This window comes from Stigmatopora argus, chromosome 1 (assembly GCF_051989625.1).
Source record: "Stigmatopora argus isolate UIUO_Sarg chromosome 1, RoL_Sarg_1.0, whole genome shotgun sequence".
NCBI lineage: Eukaryota > Metazoa > Chordata > Actinopteri > Syngnathiformes > Syngnathidae > Stigmatopora > Stigmatopora argus.
The window spans coordinates 15,396,809-15,421,933 of record NC_135387.1 but is presented as its reverse complement, the minus strand read 5'-3'; the positions used below and the strand labels follow the sequence as shown (position 1 = coordinate 15,421,933).

The 25,125-nt window shown below is 37.8% G+C and overlaps 2 protein-coding genes across 8 annotated transcripts in view; one reads left to right on the top strand and one right to left on the bottom strand.

Moving 5' to 3' along the window:
• klhdc8b (kelch domain containing 8B) overlaps window positions 1-25,125 on the bottom strand; it is a 134,097-nt gene that overhangs the window by 58,716 nt on the left and 50,256 nt on the right. For 4 of the 7 annotated variants that reach the window (XR_013300444.1, XR_013300445.1, XR_013300443.1 and 1 more), the window contains exon 7: window positions 23,260-24,341. Coding sequence is in view for 1 of the 7 variants with exons in the window: in XM_077601776.1 (XP_077457902.1) it covers window positions 24,145-24,341 (197 nt within the window). In the remaining 6 variants the exon portion in view is untranslated. Of the gene's footprint in view, window positions 1-1,498; window positions 6,641-22,959; window positions 24,342-25,125 lie in introns of those variants that run through there. The other 3 variants (XR_013300446.1, XR_013300452.1, XM_077601776.1) reach the window with 3 other exon arrangements.
• Window positions 5,382-7,383, top strand: LOC144075032 (serine/threonine-protein kinase SBK1). The gene is made up of 3 exons (XM_077601811.1): window positions 5,382-5,559; window positions 5,758-5,960; window positions 6,086-7,383. The coding sequence occupies exons 1-3, from the start codon at window positions 5,397-5,399 to the stop codon at window positions 6,695-6,697; spliced, it is 978 nt and encodes a 325-aa protein (XP_077457937.1). The 5' UTR covers window positions 5,382-5,396; the 3' UTR covers window positions 6,698-7,383.

Below are 25,125 nucleotides of genomic sequence, written 5' to 3'. Positions count from 1 at the left end.
CGATCGACTGGCCACCAACTCAGGGTGTCCCCCACCTCTGGCCCGGATTCAGCTGGGATAGGCTCCAGCACCCCCCGCGACCCTAATGAGGATAAAGCGGTGAGATGAGATGAGAATATATACATGTTCTTTTTTTTAAGACCATTAAAATCAAGTCTGCTTTTTCATTCATTCATTTTCTGAAACGCTTATCCTTACAAGGGTTACTCGCAGGGGGTACTGGAGCCTATCCCAGCTGACTGTGAGCAGTAGGCGGGGTACACTCTGAATTGGAAAAAGACGGACCATCGTGTAGATTTCAAACCCTGGCAACAAATAATGGCTTAAATGTGATTGGTTAAATGCTTACATATGAAAACACACATCTGGAAGCGGCAGGCCGGTGGGGCGAGTGGTTAGCGCATTGGCCTCACAGCTCTGGGGTTCTGGGTTCAAATCCAGATCTCGGCCACCTGTGTGGGTTTCTGCTCACATTTCAAAAACATGCATGGTAGGCTGATTGGACCCTCCAGATTGCCCCTAGGTATGGGTGTGAGTGTGCATGGTTGTCCGTCTCCTTTTGCACCCACCTCTGGCTTGGAGACAGCTGGGATTGTCTCCAGCACCGCCCACAATCTTAATGAGGATAAAGCGGTTCAGAAAATGAGATGAGGTGAGACATCTGGAAGCAGCGCAACCAGGGGAAAAGCAATGAAAGGAAGCTGACAGACAATTTGGAATTATTTGATAAGTATTCATGGACAAAATATAATTAACATCAGTCTGGGATTCAGATAGTTTTTACTCCAGCACAGAGGGCCTTGCAGGCCCTGATGGTCCACCACTGAATATGACATATAAATTAAATTTCACCATATACATGCCCGAACTGCTCTATTTCCCCTAAAAAAAATGTGGTTGGAGCCTGAGATACTCCAGAAGTTCCATTCTGGAGATTCCAGCTGAGCAAACCTACCCAGTGTTATCAGAGCCTTGTCAATTTGGAATGAGCAGCTGCAAAATGTCAAAGAAAGTCTATGAAACAACACATTCCTTTGCATTAACTTGAATAATGGGATTTTTTTTTCAATTGTGAGACTCAGCTTCTTTTTTTTTGTTTAAATCATAAATGTTTTTCTTTCTTTCACACTCTTTGGCAATTTACATTAACACTATTACTATTAACATTATACATTTGTATTTGTGTGGAGTTTGCAAGTTCTGCGTGGGTTTCCTCCGGGTACTCCAAATTGCCCCGAGGTATGGGTGTGAGCGTTAATGGCTGTCCGTCTCCTCGTGCCCTGCGATAGGCTGGGCACCGATTCAGGGTGTCCTACGCCTCTGGCCCGTCAACTGGGATAGGATCCAGCACCCCCGTGACCCTAGTGAGGATAAAGCTGTCCAGAAAACGAGATGAGATGAGACATATACTACACAAGCACCCAGAAGCACCCCCCACCCCCTTTCACACGCATACATTCACTTTCCTGAGAAAGAGAAATGCGTGTGTGTTCTGCGGTGAGGCAGACAGAAAAAATATTTCGTTTACGAGAAATAGGAAGTACGACGTCACAGGATCAGAGAGCGAAACCCCTTTAGATAGAAGCGACACTGTGTTTCCCTTTGCATTTCTTTATTATCTTCTCAATTCCAGGTAGGCTAGTGACAGATTTTGTTAATTTAAAGAAATATTTATATAAGGACACTTGGCACCAAAATGTAAAAAATAAAACTCTCAAGGGTGGCAAATGGCAAAGCGCGAATAAACTTGTGTTCTACTGCCCCCTGCTGGTTGCTTTAGCACAAACTGTGTATCCCCCAACCCCTTCTCTCTTGCTCTCTCAATTAATTATAATTACTAAAGCGTCCATTTGTAAGTAGATGACACCAACGGTATATTATTGATTTCTTGTTACGAACTAACAAACTAAACTAACTTGAAAAATTAAAGAAATATCATTTTCACAACCTCTACATGTGCTCAATAACAAATTTACCCAAATTCACAGTACAACTTTTACAAATTTCAGACTGTCCACACATTTTTTGTAATAATACGTCCATTTGTAACTTTGAAAATGTAGCGGTTCTGTATGTACAGGGTTAGGGGGTTCATTTTGTGAAACGTCCCTCTATCATAACCCGAAATACGAGTTCACCAAAAAAAAGAGAGAAATAAACACATTGTGAAGAAAAAGGAAGTAGACAGTGTGAAAGCTGTCACCTAGCACAAATTGAGCAAACTTCTTCTTTCCTGGAAGTGTCTAAAAACCACCATGCCTCATAAAATAACCCACTTCTTCTATTTGGTGCACTTGTTTGATCCATGACTTACAGTAAACAAGCTTGAAAACTGACTTTGACTGACTTTCGGGCCTCAGGGGTCATCACAGGGAAACAGTCCATCCAAACACTTGAATAAGTAAAAATGGTAAATAAGATTTTAACACCAAGTAAATGCTTTTGTGTAATGTCCGTCGGCCCGTCTGATTTGGATCACTGTCATCAAACAGAAATCAATGAAGATTTAAAATGGGTGTGCAACTATACTGGGTAGAAATGATCACTTTTTTCACCTTGCAATATCAGAGTTGGGTATAATTGGAGCACAAAAGGCAAAGTGAAGCCATTTTATTTTCTTTCTTGGGCTTTACTTTACATGCAACCTTTCGAAGACAACTTTAAGCACTTGTAAAGCTATGTGTTTATGTTTCTAATTGTGTACAACAAATGCTAGTGCAATAACATTAACACTGCACGCGTGTTCCCTTTACACAGTGTAATCACAATAATGTAATAGTAAATTTCAGCCCCCCCAAAAAAACTATTTTGGGGAACTGAGGTTTGTAATTACAGCAGCTTTTTAATTGGTATCTTGATCTGCATTATTGGCAGACAAGCCAGGAGAAATTTCATTTATATTAGCAGCAGAGTCAACTGATTTGACGAAATTGGCTTGAAATGACATAATAGCATAAACTACGTGTCCATGTGATGTTCTTTAAAGTTGATGTAACAATGCATTCATCTGTGCTTGAATGGGGGAAAGTACGGTCGGTACACAATGGGGTGCAATTCTGAGAATCATCGCTGGTGCTGAATGGGGTTTCATTTTCACAGCAGGTGCTTTCACTGAGTTGCTCCAAGCGTGACCTTATTTTATTCGGCCAACAATTTCACCTTCATGAAGTGGGGCGCAAATACTTACTAATAACCAAACTTGTCTGGGGATGAGGAAAAAAACTGTCCAAACTTCATCTGAGGATAATTGGCAATGATAGACAGCACAACATCTTAGCACCCATGGTCTGGATAGTGGTCGGTGCAGTTGTCAGATGAGATGTATGATAAGCAAGACACTTTTGGATATGACATAATGTTCAAGATCAAGCCCTTTAAATGTCATTCGCCCTTGTGAAATTGACAATCACTGAGAGAGAATAGAATGCTGCTCACAAAACATCATTTTCATTAATTGTCGTAAGCTATTCTTTATAATGATAAATAGTTTGACATTTGCCAAACTCAGCCTTGAACTACGGCACAGACACACACAGAGCCGGAGAGGGGAAAAACACCAACGGATCTGTTTCTTTGTGTCGTCAACTCCTGCACATGTTGATGCCCGTGTGCCAAGAATAGAAACCCGAGTTCAGCGCTGTGTGGCTTTACTCAAAATGTGACACACACACACACACACAAACATGAGAACAGTCTATTAGGCTGTGTCAGAGTTGTAAGAAGCATCTCAAACATGAGACTAGATGAGAACAACCTGTTAGGCTATGCCCAAGTGGTAAGAAGCATCGCAGGGGGCTCTGTGAAGTGCTATCACAATATGAGGGCTGGAATGCCCTCTGGTCCACACTTTTTAAATACTACTCAAAATGAACGTAGATCAATTTGTAACGTTTGCATTACTATAAAGCTGCATTATTGTGTTGTGAATAACATTGAAAAGCAGAGCTGCATCATGATGGTCATTTATTTCACATACCTACTTTTTGGCCATACAATATTGGAAGAATGATTTCATTATTTATTTCTCTTACTCTCTCTAGCTAGGAAAAAAAAGCTAGTTTTAGTCATGTGAGTTTTACATGTGATGTTTTTTTCTTAAGGATATACAAAGTTAGGGCGGCCCGAGTGGTTAGCACGTCGGCCTCACATCTCTGAGGACCCGGGTTCAAATCCACCTGTGTGAACTTTGTATGATCTCACTGGGCTCGCGCGGGTTTTCTCCGGGTACTCCGGTTTCCTTTAAAAAGCATGCATGGTAGGGGTGATTGGACACTGAATTGCCCCTAGGTATGCGTGTGAGTGTGAATGGTCGTTCGGCTCCTCGTGACCTGAGATCGACTGGCCACCGATTCAGGATTTCCCCCTCCTCTGGCCCAAAGTCAACTGGGATAAACTCCAGGACCCCTCGCGACCCTAGTGAGGATAAAGGGGTTCAAAAAATGAATGAATGACTATACAAGGTTAAATGAATTAATACAACATGCTAGTTACGTCGTCATTATTATTTAAAACTTTTTGGGGCGACATTCGTCAAAATGAATTTAAAATAGCAACATATTTTTTGATGCATTGTATTTTGAATTAAACAAAATTCTTGTCACATTTCTACTTAAATTAAAAACAAAAGTTCTCTCAATGTTAATATTCATATTGTATTTTATGCATATTTAGTGGATAGAATTCTCCTAGTGGACATATTTTTAGCATTTTATGCAGATGAAACATAGATTTATAATCCAAATCCAAGCAAAGCATGCATGAAGCTATTTAGGACATAAAGTTAAAAGCCACAGTATTTTTAAGAGTGCCTGTGTCCAGAACTAGCGTATCTGTCTGGTTGTATGACCACAAGGGAGCGAGTGAGCACCCTTTAAATACTGTTTATAATCAGCTGTCAAAGTGTAGCGCTCTCATCGTAACCATTGAGAGTTGAGCTATGCACTGGGCAGGGAAAAGCTCTCAAGTCCTGTCGGTATGTTCATCCAAGCACAGTCAGTGGATGTGAACGACTTAGTGTCTTGACACCATCTGGGTAACTCCACTCTCAACTAGAAGGTGTTTGGTTCATTCTGCTTACGGTAAGATTTCAAATGTGAATGTATACTGTTTGTACTAAGATTGATATCATATGTACCGGTTGGGTTACTGCGGTATTCTGGAATAACAGTCATTCTGTAGTGATTTTTCGGTATTTTCCCTCGCCGCTAAAGTTGCTCTTTTATTATGTTCCTTTAAAACTTTATACTCCAAAACATGCATAATTTGTGTTTTGGCTGATTAGCTGATAATGCTGATTTAAAAGTTCCTGTTTCAAGTACAGTGTAAAGTCTCTATGAAAAACTTAAATGTGCATTTATCTTTAGTTTTTTTTTCTTAGTATCAGGAGTGTGCTAGAGATGATTGACTTGGGCCACACTGACGGCAGCCTGATCGATGAGTTGATGGTGTTAACGTCGCAGAGCATTGGGCAACTGGAAATCCAAGAACACTTCAATGTCATTAAGGAGATTGGCCGAGGAAAATATGGCAAAGTGCTACTAGTCACCCATCGCTTCAAAGGTATTCATTTTTGGGGATTAAAAGAATATATTTGAATATTATAATATACAGATCATAACATATTCACTTCTCAATTGCTATGCTTACTGTTGTGTAGAGTTGCAAGGCTAAAATATAAGCGGGCTTCCGTCAAGATAACATAACACTAATTCAAAGTGTACTCTTTACCCAAGTTTTTAAAATCCGTATGCTACACAGGAACTCCCATGGCTTTGAAAGTGATGCCAAAAATCTCAACTAAACTGCAGGGTTTCCTGCGAGAGTACTGCATCTCCTTGCATTTGTCCAGCCACCCCTGCATAGTGGGTCTGTTTGGAATCGCCTTTCAGTCAAGTGAGCACTACTGTTTTGCCCAGGAGCTTGTAATTGGGAGAGATCTGTTTGCTGTCATTCAGCCCAAGGTACGCCCGTGAACCAATGAGGAAAAAGACCGATTGATTGTGTTTCTGCAGTTTTAGTAAGAAGACTTGTGTGATACTGTAACAATCCATTCTTTGTCTCAATACCAGTAAATCATTTGTTTCAGGTGGGAATCCCTGAGCCATCTGCTAAACGTTGCGTGGTGCAGATTGCCAGCGCATTGGAGTTCATCCACAGCCGGGGCCTAGTTCATCGAGATATCAAGCCTGAGAACATCCTCCTACTGGATCATGACTGCTGTCAGGTCAAGCTGGCAGACTTTGGCCTTGCTCAAAAGAGGGGTACTATGATCAGTTTCATCACAGGGACCTTGCCTTACATGGCCCCTGAGCTTTGCAGCGTTGCTCTCCTGGAGGGCCAAAAAGAAGTCACTGCTCCTCCACTCAGTGTGGAGCCCAGTCTTGACACTTGGGCCTTCGGGGTGCTTATATTCTGCATCTTGACGGGGTACTTTCCTTGGGAGCGTTGCATGGACACCGATGACTGCTACCAGGAGTTTGCAGATTGGTTAAAATTCGGCGAGAACGCTTCCAATGAGAATCCACCGTTGTGGCAAAGGTTCACCCCACAAGCTATGGAGTTGTTCAGTAAGCTGCTGGCTCTGGATGCCGAGAAGAGGTGCACCGAAGGGGTGGTGAAAAAATATGTAGGGGAGGCCTGGCTCAAGAAGGAATATGAAATGGAGCAAAAGCAGACAGGCGAACAAGATAAAGTATAATGTTAGACATAAAAATTTGAGTAATATGACACATTTCAGTCGCGTTGAATCAATGCACTTGATTGAGCCCTTGACTGAGTGAGGTTTCAAAGTGTGGAAAACAATCTATCCTTAGGAAATCTTGTTATCAGAAGTATAATACAGTCAAGATGCATTTAAAATTCAGCCTTGTAATCTCTTGAATTTTCTCCAGTTATTGGGTGTATTTTGTATATTTTTCATTTAACATGAATCAGTTCCAGGAAAAACTGTGAGGTTTTTGTTTCATCAGTTTAATACTCTAGCAGTGTACTTTTAAAAGGGCAGCTGTGCTAGATGTGTATCACAAGTGTCATAAATAAGCAGGGTAAAGCCATGTACTATGTGCACGTTCCTTTGCTTTCTTGTTTACTTGACTACGGTCTGGCAAGCTACATCACTCAGGTTGGGATGTGCAAGGCTAAGCATGTTTGGCTTGCAATTGCCCAAGTGGATTTCCCAAGGTCACCCTGAGGACTGAAAATCTTTTAAGTGTATCACTTGTACATAACACGTGCTCTACACAAATTGTGTAGGATTAGGAGTGTTTGTAATGATTTGACGAAGAGATCAAAAACTCCCATGTAAGGGTTTGATTCAGGGTTAAGCATCTTATAAATGACTGTTTTAGCAATGACATACTTTAAACTGCTTTAATTGAGCTATATTAAAACTATAAATAACTCTCGTGTTTTTATTGACTATAATGTAGACTGTTATAAACTACAGATACAAATAAATGTATCAAAAGAATACATTTCTAATACTTTTTCCATTAACAGATTAAACAGCATTTTTGACACGCACAACTTTTGCATATTTTTCACTTTTACTACGAACTAACACATTTTGGAAGCAGATTTTTGACAAGTTCATGTGCAAAAAACATTACCAGGAGGATTTCTTTTATGGAGCAAAACAGATACAACTATTATGTTTATGACCAATGGAATAGCATTGCTTTGTAGATTAGATACCGTAAACAGCTCCACTGTGGCAGCAGGTGCACGGAAAGAAATATTTATACAAATCCATCCTTCCAATTAGCATTCCTCCATCCACTCTCTTGGGCAGAGATCAGATAACCCTTTGAAGCCATAGAATAGAACTGTGACCTTAGTACAACCTCAGTGTGGCAATCTCTCCATCTCATTTCCCAAACCCCCTTCGATTGAATGATTGGCTGGCATAAGGCCTCGGCTGGCCTGCAGCGAAGGGATGTCCAGCATGAGGCACGGGGCGTCAATTCACTCGGGCCCAGAACATAGTATGCGAGTTAGCCTTAAGCTCCACACTTGACCCGACTGCATATTCAGACTTGTCAAACAAACATGGATGAAGCTGATGTAAATCCATGTGCGTGCCTTTGACTTACCAACTATATAATGTCCGAAGGAGGAAAGGGTCACAGTAAAAAAAAAACGGAAAAAAAACTGCAATATAAATAATTATAATTCATTTTCACCTCGTCAGAGTCACAGGGTGCAGAAGCCTAAAACTATCACAGATGACCTTGGGTGTATGGCAAACTATACCCACAGAGGGACAGACAACCATTTTCACAGAAATTTTAACGTATGCTACCCGCGCTGAAATCGGACAAATTAACCACACAACTTCAGTGACTAATAATAACAACAATAATGATATTTATAATTTATTTATTTTCCGTACCAATGGTGCCGGACGGAGCCTCGTCCCTGAAATAAATATTTAATTTCCAAAAATTCAGAATACTCTGCGATAGCAATTTTAATTAGAATAATGAAGTCATAATATTTTGAGAAAAGGCTTTTCCCATTAATAAAGTTCATTTTATTGTTTTATTTTAACTTTAAAAGTCTTTAAACTTTGTGTAAAGCAAAAATGCGTTCAAATTTACGCAATACATAAAATACCGCAGTTGATCAAGTTAGGGTGATTTGAGTGAAAAAGATGCATAGTCATTAAAAGATAGCTGTATTTCAAGATAAAGAATATGCAGTATTTCCAGAAACATATATATATATATATATATATATATATATATATATATATATATGTATATATTCATATATATATATATATATATATTCATATATATATATATATATATATTCATATATATATATATATATATATATTCATATATATATATATATTCATATATATATAACCTTTAAATAATAATAAAAAGTCATTTTTGAATAAGCAATGTTTTAATAATGCTGGAAAAAAAAATACATATATATATATATATTTATATATATATATATATATATATATAAATACACACACATATATATATGTATATATATACACGTATATATACATATATATACACACACATATATATATATATATACAGACGCGCCCCTACTTACGAACGCAATTGGTTCCGAGCGATTGTTCATAAGTTGAATTTGTTTGTAAGTTGATTCAGTGCTATATTTTGTATTATAATTTATGTTTAAGGCCGATATAAGTATATTGAAGGTTTATATAAGTGCATTTGTATGTTTAAGAATTGTAACACGCATTGGTTTGTACTGAAAAAAAACCATTTAATAAAATGGAGAGAATATGTACAGTACTGTAGAGAGAGAGAGAGATTTATGTATTAGAAACTGGCCAAAAGAAGCGACCTAATGACAATTGCACAGTTTTCTTCTTTTTTTCATCATAAATGATGCGGTAGCACTGTATGGCATCATTCAATTGATTTGCAAACTTTGTGCAACGTTCAATATTTGGGTCCTGCTGCTCGATCTTTCTGTTTATAAATGGTACTGACGGTCGAACGATTCAATGCCCGTGAAACGCTCACCACTCTCACGCGCATCAAGCTTCGTTATTATTGCCACTCGTTTCAAATGAAATGGCTTGCCTCTTCCTTGCAACTCCCTCAATAGAAGCCTTTAGCTTTTTACCAACCATATTCAATATAGGATGCATGAGATATTTAATGATACAAATGAAAAAGGTTCTTTGCACACTGGAGATACATTCACGCACTTTCGCATTGCAACGAAGAAGAAGGTAGATGCTGGGTGAGCTGAGCTCTCACAGCGCCAGGCGTCGGTATTAGCGGCGGAAAGAAGTACTACTCCGAAAAAGGCGCGAAATACAAAATTGGACTTGCGAACATTTTTGGACTTAAATGCAATTTGCAGACATGTTCGTATGTACCGTTGTTCGTAAGTTGAATGTTCGTAAGTAGGGGAGCGTCTGTATATAGTAAGGCTTTTTTCTTTAAAAAATCGACATAGTATAGTAAGGCTAAGAAAGTCGGAGAATAAATCTGACTTCTGATTCCTCTCCTAGTTATTGCTGTGGTCCAGTGGCAAAAATATTGGTTCAGAACATGAGGTGGGAATCAGGAGTGAGTTCAATTCCACTCTTTGCAATTCACAAATTGTTTATTGAGGTAATGAAAAGGATAAATATAACTTCCAATCACTTCATTTCAGAAGTCACTGTGGTCCAGTTGCAAAGACAAACGGTCAGAACTTCTGGTGGACTCAAGTTCAAATCAGGAGTGAGTTCAATTCCACTCTTTGCAATTCTCAAATTGTTTATTGAGGTAATGAAAAGGATAAATATAACTTCCAATCACTTCATTTCAGAAGTCACTGTGGTCCAGTTGCAAAGACAAATGGTCAGAACTTCTGGTGGACTCAAGTTCAAATCAGGAGTGAGTTCGATTCCACTCTTTGCAATTCACAAATTGTTTATTGAGGTAATGAAAAGGATAAATATAACTTCCAATCACTTCATTTCAGAAGTCACTGTGGTCCAGTTGCAAAGACAAACGGTCAGAACTTCAGGTGGACTCAAGTTCAAATCAGGAGTGAGTTCAGTTCCTCTCTTTGCAGTTCTCAAATTGTTTATTGAGGTAATGAAAAGGATAGATATAACTTCCAATCATATCATTTTGGAAGTCACTGTGGTCCAGTGGCAAAGACAATGGGTCAGAACTTCAGGTGGACTCAAGTTCAAATCAGGAATGAGTTCAATTCCTCTCTTTGCAATTCGCAAATTGTTTATTTAGGTAATGAAAAGGATAGATATAACTTCCAATCACATCATTTCAGAAGTCACTGTGGTCCAGTGGCAAAAACAATGGGTCAGAACTTCAGGTGGACTCAAGTTCAAATCAGGAGTGAGTTCAATTCCTCTCTTTGCAATTCTCAAATTGTTTATTTAGGTAATGAAAAGGATAGATATAACTTCCAATCACATCATTTCAGAAGTCACTGTGGTCCAGTGGCAAAGACAATGGGTCAGAACTTCAGGTGGACTCAAGTTCAAATCAGGAAGGAGTTCAATTCCTCTCTTTGCAATTCTCACATTGTTTATTGAGGTAATGAAAAGGATAGATATAACTTCCAATCACATCATTTTGGAAGTCACTGTGGTCCAGTGGCAAAGACAATGGGTCAGAACTTCAGGTGGACTCAAGTTCAAATCAGGACTGAGTTCAATTCCTCTCTTTGCAATTCTCAAATTGTTTATTGAGGTAATGAAAAGGATAGATATAACTTCCAATCAGATCATTTCAGAAGTCACTGTGGTCCAGTGGCAAAGACAATGGGTCAGAACTTCAGGTGGACTCAAGTTCAAATCAGGAGTGAGTTCAATTCCTCTCTTTGCAATTCTCAAATTGTTTATTTAGGTAATGAAAAGGATAGATATAACTTCCAATCACATCATTTCAGAAGTCACTGTGGTCCAGTGGCAAAGACAATGGGTCAGAACTTCAGGTGGACTCAAGTTCAAATCAGGAATGAGTTCAATTCCTCTCTTTGCAATTCTCAAATTGTTTATTGAGGTAATGAAAAGGATAGATATAACTTCCAATCACATCATTTTGGAAGTCACTGTGGTCCAGTGCCAAAGACAATGGGTCAGAACTTCAGGTGGAATCAAGTTCAAATCAGGAATGAGTTCAATTCCTCTCTTTGCAATTCTCAAATTGTTTATTTAGGTAATGAAAAGGATAGATATAACTTCCAATCACATCATTTCAGAAGTCGCTGTGGTCCAGTGGCAAAGACAATGGGTCAGAACTTCAGGTGGACTCAAGTTCAAATCAGGAGTGAGTTCAATTCCTCTCTTTGCAATTCTCAAATTGTTTATTTAGGTAATGAAAAGGATAGATATAACTTCCAATCACATCATTTCAGAAGTCACTGTGGTCCAGTGGCAAAGACAATGGGTCAGAACTTCAGGTGGACTCAAGTTCAAATCAGGAATGAGTTCAATTCCTCTCTTTGCAATTCTCAAATTGTTTATTTAGGTAATGAAAAGGATAGATATAACTTCCAATCACATCATTTCAGAAGTCACTGTGGTCCAGTGGCAAAGACAATGGGTCAGAACTCCATGTGGACTCAAGTTCAAATCAGGAATGAGTTCAATTCCTCTCTTTGCAATTCTCAAATTGTTTATTTAGGTAATGAAAAGGATAGATATAACTTCCAATCACATCATTTCAGAAGGCACTGTGGTCCAGTGGCAAAGACAATGGGTCAGAACTTAAGGTGGACTCAAGTTCAAATCAGGAATGAGTTCAATTCCACTCTTTGCAATTCTCAAATTGTTTATTGAGGTAATGAAAAGGATAGATATAACTTCCAATCACATCATTTTGGAAGTCACTGTGGTCCAGTGGCAAAGACAATGGGTCAGAACTTCAGGTGGACTCAAGTTCAAATCAGGAATGAGTTCAATTCCTCTCTTTGCAATTCTCAAATTGTTTATTTAGGTAATGAAAAGGATAGATATAACTTCCAATCACATCATTTCAGAAGTCACTGTGGTCCAGTGGCAAAGACAATGAGTCAGAACTTCAGGTGGACTCAAGTTCAAATCAGGAGTGAGTTCAATTCCTCTCTTTGCAATTCTCAAATTGTTTATTTAGGTAATGAAAAGGATAGATATAACTTCCAATCACATCATTTCAGAAGTCACTGTGGTCCAGTGGCAAAGACAATGGGTCAGAACTTCAGGTGGACTCAAGTTCAAATCAGGAATGAGTTCAATTCCTCTCTTTGCAATTCTCAAATTGTTTATTTAGGTAATGAAAAGGATAGATATAACTTCCAATCACATCATTTCAGAAGTCACTGTGGTCCAGTGGCAAAGACAATGGGTCAGAACTTCAGGTGGACTCAAGTTCAAATCAGGAATGAGTTCAATTCCTCTCTTTGCAATTCTCAAATTGTTTATTGAGGTAATGAAAAGGATAGATATAACTTCCAATCACATCATTTTGGAAGTCACTGTGGTCCAGTGGCAAAGACAATGGGTCAGAACTTCAGGTGGAATCAAGTTCAAATCAGGAATGAGTTCAATTCCTCTCTTTGCAATTCTCAAATTGTTTATTTAGGTAATGAAAAGGATAGATATAACTTCCAATCAGATCATTTCAGAAGGCGCTGTGGTCCAGTGGCAAAGACAATGGGTCAGAACTTCAGGTGGACTCAAGTTCAAATCAGGAGTGAGTTCAATTCCTCTCTTTGCAATTCTCAAATTGTTTATTTAGGTAATGAAAAGGATAGATATAACTTCCAATCACATCATTTCAGAAGTCACTGTGGTCCAGTGGCAAAGACAATGGGTCAGAACTTCAGGTGGACTCAAGTTCAAATCAGGAATGAGTTCAATTCCTCTCTTTGCAATTCTCAAATTGTTTATTTAGGTAATGAAAAGGATAAATATAACTTCCAATCATGTATAGGCGGGCCGCCTCGTGGTGTAGTAGGTAAGTCACCTGCCTGCGACGTGGGTGTCGAGGGTTCACGTCCCGGTGTCGCCAGTCAACGACTGTATGGTGTCGGCAGTCGGCCGAAGGCCGACTGTCGAACACCACCAGGAACCCCCCCTCCCAACTGTCTTCCGGTCAGCCGAAGGCTGACCGGAAATATTGTTTTGCTGAAAAAAATGACTAAGTCTTTATTTGAATGAAAAAAGGATTACCCATTTACTGAACTACTAGTGTAGTGATTAGTCAAACGAGAGCGGGATTCGAACCCCATCTCCCACATGGCAGTCAAATCCACTAACTTGAGGTCTGTCTGACCCATTGTCTTTGCCACTGGACCACAGTGACTTCTGAAATGAGATGATTGGAAGTTATATTTATCATTTTCATCACCTCAATAAACAATTTGAGATTTGCAAAGAGTGGACTTGAACTCACTCCAGATTTGAACTTGTGTCCAACTTCAATTTCAACCCATTGTTCTTGCCACTGGACCACAGTAACTTCTGAAATGAGGTGATTGGAAGTTATATTTATCATTTTCATCACCTCAATAAACAATTTGAGATTTGCAAATAGTGGACTTGAACTCACTCCAGATTTGAACTTGTGTCCAACTTCAATTTCAACCCATTGTTCTTGCCACTGGACCACAGTGTCTTCTGAAATGATGTGATGTGATGTGATTGGAAGTTATATTTATCCTTTTCATTACCTCAATAAACAATTTGAGAATTGCAAAGAGTGGAATCAAACTCACTTCTGATTTGAACTTGAGTCCACCTGAAATTCTGACCCATTGTCTTTGCCACTGCACCACAGTAAAGTTGGAAGTTGTATTTATCCTTTTCATTACCTGAATAAACAATTTGAGAATTGCAACGAGTGGAATTGAACTCATTCCTGATTCCCGCCTCATGTTCTGACCCAATGATTTTGCCAGTGGACCACAGCAATAACTAGAAGGTGAAGAATCAGAAGTCAGATTTATTCTCCGACTCTCTTAGCCTTACTTGCTATGTCATTTTTTAAAGAAAAAAAGCCTTACTATACTATGTCGTTTTTTAAGAAAAGAAGCCTTACTATACAATATCGTTTTTAAAGAAAAAAAGCCTTACTATACTATGTCGTTTTTTAAGAAAAGAAGCCTTACTATACAATATCGTTTTTTAAGAAAAAAAGGCTTCCTCTACTATGTCGTTTTTCAAGAAAAAAAGCCATGCTATACTGTGTCGTTTTTTAGGAAAAAAAGCCTTACTATACTATGTCGTTTTTTAAAGGAAAAAAGCCATACTATACTATGTCGTTTTTTAAGAAAAAAAGCCTTACTATACTATGTCGTTTTTTAAGAAAAAAAAAGCCATATAATACTATGTCGTTTTTTAAAGGAAAAAAGCCATACTATACTATGTCGTTTTTTAGGGGGAAAAGCCATACTATACTATGTCGTTTTTTAGGGAAAAAGCCTTCCTCTACTATGTCGTTTTTCAAGAAAAAAAGCCACGCTATACTATGTCGTTTTTTTAGGGGAAAAAAGCCATACTATACTATGTCGTTTTTTTAGGAAAAAAAGCCTTACTATACTATGTCGTTTTTTTAAGAAAAAAAGCCTTACTATACATGGTCTTTTTTAAACAAAAAAGCCTTACTATACATGGTCATTTTTTAAGAAAAAAGCCTTACTATACATGGTCTTTTTTGTAAATAAAAAGCCTTACTATACTATGTCGTTTTCAAAGACAAAAAAGCCTTACTATACTGTGTCGTTTTTAAAGAAAATAAGCCTTACTATACTATGTCGTCTTTCAAGAAAAACGCTTTACTGTACATGGTCGTTTTGTTTAAATAAAAAAGCCTTACTATACATGGTCATTTTTTAATAAAAACCCTTAATATACATGGTCATTTTTAAAGAAAAAAGCCTGACTATATATACATAGTATTTATTTTTTAAACAAATAAAAGCTTTACTTTACATAGACCACTTTTTTTTAAAGAAAAAGCCTTACGATGTCCAGCCATTCAAGTCATTTTGCATGCCAGCTTTACGTTTGTACCAAATCTCGGGGTATTCTTTGCTCAGTTATGAAGCACGTCTAATAAGATGAATAAATATTTGACATTATCGTCGACAAGGAAAAAGAGTGTCGCCAAACTTTCGTCAAAACATATACAGACGCTCCCCTACTTACGAACGCAATTGGTTCCGAGCGATTGTTCATAAGTTGAATTTGTTTGTAAGTTGATTCAGTGCTATATTTTGTATTATAATTTATGTTTAAGGCCGATATAAGTATATTGAAGGTTTATATAAGTGCATTTGTATGTTTAAGGCTTGTATAAGTAACACGCATTGGTTTGTACTGAAAAAAGAACATTTAATAAAATGGAGAGAATATGTACAGTACTGTAGAGAGAGAGAGAGATTTATGTATTAGAAACTGGCCAAAAGAAGCGACCTAATGACGATTGCACAGTTTTCTTCTTTTTTTCATCATAAATGATGCGGTAGCACTGTATGGCATCATTCAATTGATTTGCAAACTTTGTGCAACGTTCAATATTTGGGTCCTGCTGCTCGATCTTTCTGTTTATAAATGGTACTGACGGTCGAACGATTCAATGCCCGTGAAACGCTCACCACTCTCACGCGCATCAAGCTTCGTTATTATTGCCACTCGTTTCAAATGAAATGGCTTGCCTCTTCCTTGCAACTCCCTCAATAGAAGCCTTTAGCTTTTTACCAACCATATTCAATATTGGATGCATGAGATATTTAATGATACAAATGAAAAAGGTTCTTTGCACACTGGAGATACATTCACGCACTTCTGCATTGCAACGAAGAAGAAGGTAGATGCTGGGTGAGCTGAGCTCTCACAGCGCCAGGCGTCGGTATTAGCGGCGGAAAGAAGTACTACTCCGAAAAAGGCGCGAAATACAAAATTGGACTTGCGAACATTTTTGGACTTAAACGCAATTTGCAGACATGTTCGTATGTACCGCTGTTCGTAAGTTGAATGTTCGTAAGTAGGGGAGCGTCTGTATATATATATATAAAATAAGATTGTATTTATCCTTCATGTATTTTCAATGACCTGGTCAGCTGACATTCCTGATGAATTGACAGTGCAACAATCCTGTAAAGTACACGTGCACACTTCATTTGCCCTACGTTGCCATGGCGCTGCTCACTCAGCTGTTCAACCGAGCGTTACACTAAATTACACAACATTACACTCAAAAATTAAACACTCACACAGCTGTGAACACACACACTTAAACGCCTGCTGGCTGTCACATGGGACAACTATTAATAATGTCATGCTGTCTCCTGTGGAAAATCTCCATAACTGGACCTTTATCACACCTGTAAAATCAAGCCGTGCTTCATATAGTCCACACTCCACATGTATTGAACACAAGGCCTAAGGGGCAGATTTTGTCTACTAGTTGCATTTTCTAAAAATGTGATATTGCAGAAGTTGGAAAACTTAGATGAACTTAGTTTTGTAGAGTTCCTTTCCACCTTCAAGGCACTCAAAGCACTTTGATAAATATCTCCTCATTTGCCTATATCAAACAGTGGAGGAATAACATGGGGTTACTCTGTATCTTGCTCAAGGATATTTGGAAATACTTGGGAAGCGTTTTGGTGGGTCTGGTGATCAAGTTGGAAAGCAAATTCTAATTGTGATGTCTATGGTATGTCCCAATACGTGTATTTTTTCCATGTTTTACTACGATTTATTTGTTTTATCTTTAAAAGTACCAGGGAGATGTAAAAAAAGAGAAAATTGGACAGATTGTTCCACAACAGGCTTTTAGACAGCTAGACAAAATAGTTTATTGTAGAACATGATTCATATTTGAGGCACAACCTCACATTTATTATAGGCACTGAACTACTGCACTGCTGTGAGAACCACCACCTGCCACAGATATTCAAATTAACCTGAGTGACAAACTCGATTGAATTTACGATTGTGTTCACAATCTAATCAGTGGTGCAGTGTGGGTTGAATGATCAGGTAATGAAAAAGACCTGATGCCATACTGTTTGTGTAGTGGTTCATTAGTAAAACTTAATTTTACTCCCCATGGTTTAAAAGTGCGTTGAGAACGCACATTAATGGGGTGTGTCAGGTTTGTAGGGAGGCCTTCCATTAGTTCAAGGATACCATCATCAAACAAGCGGATTAGTAATGCACTTTTAAAAACATCCAACTTGAATGAACTTTAACATCTTGAAGATCAAACATTTATCTGTAATGGCAATAAATTGTATATTCATCATTATTAGAACAAAATGGAATCTCAGACAGACAGCCCTTGGATAACAAAAAAAAATCTCCTGCTATGTAGTTATCTAGGAATTATCACGTCGTGTTAATCATTGTTGTTATAAGGTTGTACATCCAAATCACCAATGTACAATTACTATAACAACACACAATGGGCCATTTTGTGTTCTCAGTTGTTTACAACAATTAGAAGAGATTGCATGTCTAAACTACAGCTTCTTTCTTGCTGATGACATTGCAGTTTTCTATTCAATTGTCAATAGAATATCATTCTAGTTGTCAGTGCAAGAAATGATTTTGCTGACAGCACTTGCAACCTTCAAAATTAAGATATAGTCTACATAATCATTACGATGACAAAGTACGTGGGAAGTAAAGCATTATGACATACACAATCATCAATATAACATTGTAACGATCACACCTGCCAGACAACTCATCATGTTTTGATCACTTTTACATACACATATCAACAGTTCACCAAATATCAGGAAGAATCCCGCCCCTACACACAAACAGACACATTTCCATCATATTAATCACGAGTCAAACAATACAGTGAGGCAAGAGGGAGAGTGAGAGCGATCACAACACGAGCAGAATTCTGCCCCCTTGCTTCCCAAAGACGAGTGCTCAAGTTAGCTTCAACGTAATCATCGAATCAGCAGTAGTAACATGAGAAGCCGATCCAGAGTGAAAGGAATTCATTTACACTAACTCGAATGATGAGATTTTTAGTGCAAAAATCACTGATTTAATCATCATTCATTTTAAGGGTAAACAATCTTTGGTGCTGATTTTTTTTCTTCAACCTTTGTCCATTCCAAATGTACCTCATTCAGGAAAGAGAACAGAATAAAGGTTTGCTATCACTTCACGACTTCAACGCACAACATAAATTATATAAGTAAAACAATACAAACCATCTCAACTCTATTGAAAGCGTGGGAAATGTTTTTGTTTTTTGACAGGACCATCTCCAAACACATAGTTTAATAATGATGTCACAACATAATTCTCTCCATTTGATAAATCGATAAACAAAACTACGGATGTGGAAGGCTGACAAAGCAGCTTCTGCTCCCATTAGTCAGCTGGCTTTGTTTCATCCAAATGGCCAGGTTAAAAGTGGACAAACATGGGGTATGAAAACAAGCACCAGACAGTGTCTCGGTATTTTGAATGTTGAATATTCCATGTACCAATAATATGCTGAGCAACCCTTTGGTGCAATGGATCTCTCATTTTCATGCATTAATTATTCCGCTGCATTATTTTGCCTGTTAGGTAGTGGCAGCAGTGCTGTAGTGATTAGCCTCATATCCTCTTTGCAGTGCTTAATTTCAGGGATTAGTAAATCTCGTCTTCAGATATAGAAAATGGATGAAGGAAAGATTAGAGTTTAAACTTATTCTATATAACTATGCACGTAAGAATGCTGGTTGAGGGTTTTAAAAACATTGTCAAATTAACAACATGAACAAATTAAAAATTGCAACTTGAATGATAATCAATTTCAGAATTTGATGGGTAGGCAGTCACATTAATACGTGCAAGTCAGACTGGGAGTTTATTTGATGATCCACAGTATGCCACCAAATGTAATTTTTGTGAAAATGGTTTAAAGTCGTTACGCTACCATCACTTTCACAAAGCACATGTCACACTTTGTGCTTCATTGTGCTGCTCATTCTGGTGTGCCAAGTGGGTGCTCTTTTCTCTGCTTCTGTCTGTTAAGTGTTAATCGCAGAGGATAAACAAAATATGGCCGTAAGCACTCATGTGTGTTGGACATATGTTGCGCCATGATTTTTGATTATATACTGCTTAAAGGATAACAACATGAATAAATAGAGGCTAATGTGTCAATGGTATTTCCTATTGTCTGTTAGTATTAAGCCAGTATGTGTTATGCACAGTTGTTGTTTTAAATAATTAAAAATGGAATTCCTTTTGTTTTATGTTTAGTTTGACAGCAACGTTTAGCTAAGTGGTAATAAATAGCGGGAAGTTTTGTTTACTCTCTGCTTGTTGTGAAATGAGTTTAGTCACCAGCCACCGTAGAGTGCTTGTCTTCAAAATTTCCGCTCATAGTTTGAAACAAAAATATCACTGATTAATAACTCGCATCTCAAAACAACTTAAATTTTCACAATTTGAAACCTCCTTTCAAATATATATATCATATATATTTTTTAAATAAATTATACTAAGCATAACTATCAAATTGCTAATGTAATTATTACAAATAATATTAGAATGCCTTCATAAGTACATAAATCAATAATCCCACATTATGCCTGTAGGTGGCAGTACAGCTAAAGAAAAAAAACTGCAAGTTTTATTTAAAAAGGATTTACTATGCTAATATCTAGCAAGTACAAGACTATATACGTGACATAAAACCATGTTTTTTAATGGAGGGATTAGATGGGTTAGGCGGGGTGTATAAAGTTATTAATAATTCTGCCCCAATATGTAATACTAGCTACAATACTATTCCCTTATACTTTGTGTTGATTTCCCCCCTTAACTAATGTATCTAGGAGAAGTAACCAAAAACAAAGCTCAAGTACAGACCACCATGGGAAGCCAGTTGGCAAAAATATTTGAGCTTTTGACATGAATCGATTTACATCCACAATCATGCAGGGGGGGGGGGGGGGGGGGGTTTCATCATCCCTGCTGAGACCGTACAGCATGTAATTGGCATCTACCTTCTCTAAATCAACCTGCTCTGATTCCTCCTCAATAGGCCGTGAGAGATGCTACAAGTGAAATTCTAATCTGATGACAAACTAACCTGGCATTTATAGCACAACAGATCCACGAGCCAATGTGGCTCAATAAGAGAAAATGGGACAGCCTTGGAAATACACTTTGGGGGATTCTGAGAAGGAACAGAGAAAAATGCAAGATGAAATTGCAAGATGACAGTACAACTACCAGATGGCTTGCCTAATAATAAACACGGAGCTTTGCACTAATGTGCACAAGCGCCAGTGTGCTTTCAAAATGCCACAATGGATATGTCTGAGAACCAACCACCCACTTCCTTTGCAATTGCAGAAAATTGATGTTGCCTTATACTCTGCCATATATCAAATCAATTAAATGAGTATGCATTAATTTCATAACTTTGGCAGCAAGACACGACAGTTGTAGGTATTATAAAAAGTGCGGCACAAAAAAACAATATATTTTGCAGCTCACAAGCCTCTATTTGTTCGTTCTTTTTTTCCTCCGTATTTGTTCCTAGATAGAATTGTCTTTATAACTGAGTGGAAAAAGCATTTTCCCTGTCTTGAACAGCCAGTATTTGTTTTTACTTATTGTGCTGTACGACTGTACGACCTATCACCATTTCATTTTGAATACCAAAAATAACCAACTGGCTGTTGGCACCAGCCTCGGTTGCTTCCACAAAGGAAAGCGATCTGCTGGAAGCAGACCAAAAATATTTTACACCACAACAGCACAGAAAACTGTGTGCGTGTGCATGCATGCGTGTTTTTTTTTTTCTTCCTTTGCCACAGCTCTACATATTATTTTGCCCGGGGTTTCCATTTTGTGTAAATTTATTAACTTTGCTCCAATGTGGTTGCAATTATGTATACAAGTATCAACTGGATCCCACCCTGTGTTTGTGGTGTGGCATTTAAGGACTTGGCACATTAACCATTTTTGGAGAGCCTTATTAAAACAGCAGAAGGTTGAAAATCAGCAGCCACTATTTGTAGCAACAAAACTGGATTTAAGGTTTCGGGTGCAAACTAAGAGCAGTTTGGCCCGCAAAAAATAAATAAAAAAATAACAATAAATCAACAATGATATATCAATGTGTGCTTTGTCCTATTCCTCAAACTCAATTTCATGCTTCAAAAGGTTGCCCAGCTTATATCACCTTCAGGTGATTTATCTGTAGAATCCAAAATGTGCTTGATGTCAAACTGAGGCAATATGTGCACTGTATTGTGATCATTATTTAAACTGAGATGGTGGCATCAGTAGATGGGGGAAACGTAATAGTCGAGCTGTGTTTCACTCTAATGGATATTAACAGTGATGGCAAATTATTTTGCCGCTGATGGCTGCAGATGAGAAAAATGTGCAGTAATTGCGGCTAATGGCAGGTGAGGATACAGTGATTTAAGATAGTCCTAATAATAGAGACTCATGTTCAGTGCGTATAGGTTTTGGTAGGAGCTCAATAACAAAAATGATAATAACACATAAATAACTACCAAATATTTTTATATCAGTGTTTAAAAAAAAAAAATCAGGCATTTTTTCGGATTGGTGTTTGTATTACATTGTTATAATGTTGTTTTATAATTACATTGTCCTTTTTTCTGCAGAAAAATGCCCAATTTTAGTTAGAGTCATGTTTCTAAAGATTAACTAAAAATCAGGCAAAAAGATTAAAAACCCCAATTTCAATAAAGCTAGGACGTTGTGTGAAATGCAAATTAAAAACATAATCCAACAGTTTACAAATATTTTTAAACCTGTATTTAAATGAATAAGCTACAAAGGTATTTAATGTTCTAATCAATGAACATTAATATCAATTTTTGTGGGTAAATTATCCCTAATTTTTAAATTCCATGCCAAATAAGATGTGACAGGGGCAACAAAAGACTGGGAAACTTTAGAAATACTAAAAATAAACACCAAGACAATGTGAGAGTAATTTGATGCTTGTTTCATTCGTTCTAACTTTTAGAGCAACTGATTTATTTGTAGTTTAATATTAGCCATTTTGTGTATATGTAGTATTTCCAACATATTAACAGCGTACAGCAGGGGTCGGGAACCTTTTTGACGAAGAGAGCCACAAACAATTCATATTTTCCAATGTTATTCCTTGTGAGCCATACTACCAATTTAAAAGTCAAAATACATACATGTAAATGAGTGCCTTTTCAGTTTTTTTTGTAATTTCACCACTTTTAAAGTGGAAAAAAAATGAATATTTTTTAAAAGATTCTTATGCTATTGCTAATCAATGAGAGGATGCATTCCAGAAGAGTCTACTGCAAAAAAAGAAGATTAAAGCAGTTCTAGATGTAATATCTCAGTTCTGTCACCAGCGATTTCCATATTTTAGCTCACAGGTTAGCAAAGAGCCAGATGCACCCATCAAAAGAGCCACATGTGGCTCTCGAGCCATAGGTTCCCTACCCCTGGCGTACAGTATGTTGGATTTGGAGTGGTTTCTGAAAACACAGGGTGTTAGTTTTAAATTATGGCAAACTTGTCACCCATTTTTAATGAAAATGCATCATACAAATTAGGCCATATTTGAGTTAAGTCACAATTAAAATATCTACTCTATACAAATCAAAGTGAGACGGTTTATCTCCAGATATTTATGTAATCTACATATTTATAATATGGACATCTAAGGGAAATCCTTTTGAAATACTTGTTTAGTGAGCCATGTTATGTCCATTTGAATACATATTCTTAACTTAGTAAATATTGTTCCTCACCTCCATCAAGCAGGGGTCTCCAAGCTATTCCATAAAGGGAGTGGAAGTGGGTGAAAGGTTTCATTCCAACCAAATAAGACGACTCCACCAATGTGGCGTCTTACAAGTATACTCAGTTGATTGCAGCCAGGTTCTGTTTGGATTAGCAGAAACGTCATTGGTTAAAGTGCCTGCGCTGGATCGGTTAGAACAAAAACCAGCACCCACGGCATCCCTTGAGGACCAATTTGAAAACCTCTGCCATAAAAGCTTGAGTAAAGGGCCCACGGTATGTTTCCCCGCCTCTGGGCACTGTGTCACTGCCACTATTTTAAAGTCCTTGATCACGATAAACCCCCAGGGACACTGGCTCAAACAGCTCAAGAAAAAAAAAGTTTGCCACAAGCACATCGGTATAAGAAAAGAGAAAAAAAATAAAAATCATAGAAAAATGTCAGATTGCTGACACAGCAGCAGGGGAGTGTGATGCGATATGGCCCTATGTTCCTTTATTATCCAGAAAAGTACCCTGCTTTTATTCTGAAAAATGCTTGTTAGACCAAAGGCATAAGAAGTCTAATATACTGTGTATGTGAACTTTTTTTTGCTCTTTTTCATCCTCCCCTGATATTTACAAGGCAGCCAAGCCGCAAGTCTTCTGTCCTTATCATTCACAACAATCTTGGCTGTCCTTGTATTTACTCATCCAGCTTTGTCAGCAAATGTCCTCCAATGCCTTATTCTTTTAAAAATGCTTGCTGAGTTTGGGAGTACAGTTTGTGTACTCCCAAGAGTATTCCATCAGTAAAGGTGGAAAAGTACAAGCGTTTGATACCTTCTATATCCAAAACATGTTGGCTTTTTTCCACACAAGCATGAATAGCTTTGGTGTGCAGGTTGCACATGTCACACTGTTTCTTGTAAGCAGAGCGCTTCCACAACATTGCTCGGTCCCTGCGCCACCCCACCGATGACGAACATCATGTTGCTTGTCTGCAGCGCTGAAGACGAGCAGCGTGAGGTCGGCAGGGGCGCCACGTACTCCCAACGTCGCTTTAATGGGTTGTAGCTCTCAACGGAGCCCAACGGTGATGGCTCATTACCTGCAAAGTTAAATGACATCATTATTCAGTTAAAATGAGAAACAAGCCACATCAATTACATATGCAAAATGATTCAGAAGTCTAAGATGAAAGACCTGGATGGACTTTTTGAAAATGACATTTCCTCATTAAATGCTCCATAAAAACATATTTTACTTTTAAATATTAAGTTATTAAAATTGCCTTTTGGCATTGTTTCTCCACCAAGATATCAGAAGTTTTTTTTAAATTGCTAGTCTCCTTAATGTTTTCCTAACTATGCAGTAACCTATATCAGTAAAAGACAAAGATAAGATTGACTTTTCCTAATTTGATACTCATTTTACTAATTCTATATCAATGTAAACTAAAATTAAGACGTGAATGCAAAGTTTTTCATACATATTAGCCGATGCCGGGAATGCACGGTTACTGATAAATCAGTTTTTTTTTCTCCTCTCACTCCCAATAAAGATTTGTTCATTAAATGTTGGCTATTTTTCTTTCTATTCTAAAGCTCTGTTGTTTTTTAAGGCCAAATTAATAATTACTTTTTAATGAATAAAATTGACATTAACTTCACAATAGGGTAAAAATTGACCTTGGAAATGAGATTTCTTTTAGTTCAATCCAATTCGGGAATTTATATTTATGTCCACAAAAAGATTGATTTCAAGTCCTGCCTGTGTGGTTCCATATGCGTCCCAGAAAAGGGTTATAAATTACTCTGCACCTATTTTCTACACCGCTTATGCTTGACTGGGTCGTGGGGTGCTTGATTTGCACCAGCACCCCGCATCCCAGT

What these genes read in the sequence shown, in the direction of transcription:
- LOC144075032 (XM_077601811.1), top strand. Translation starts at nt 5,397, where the DNA reads ATGATTGACTTGGGCCACACTGACGGCAGCCTGATCGATGAGTTGATG. An exon ending in AGTCACCCATCGCTTCAAAG is followed by an intron (nt 5,560 to 5,757) that starts GTATTCATTTTT and finishes TATGCTACACAG; the next exon opens with GAACTCCCATGGCTTTGAAA. An exon ending in TTGCTGTCATTCAGCCCAAG is followed by an intron (nt 5,961 to 6,085) that starts GTACGCCCGTGA and finishes CATTTGTTTCAG; the next exon opens with GTGGGAATCCCTGAGCCATC.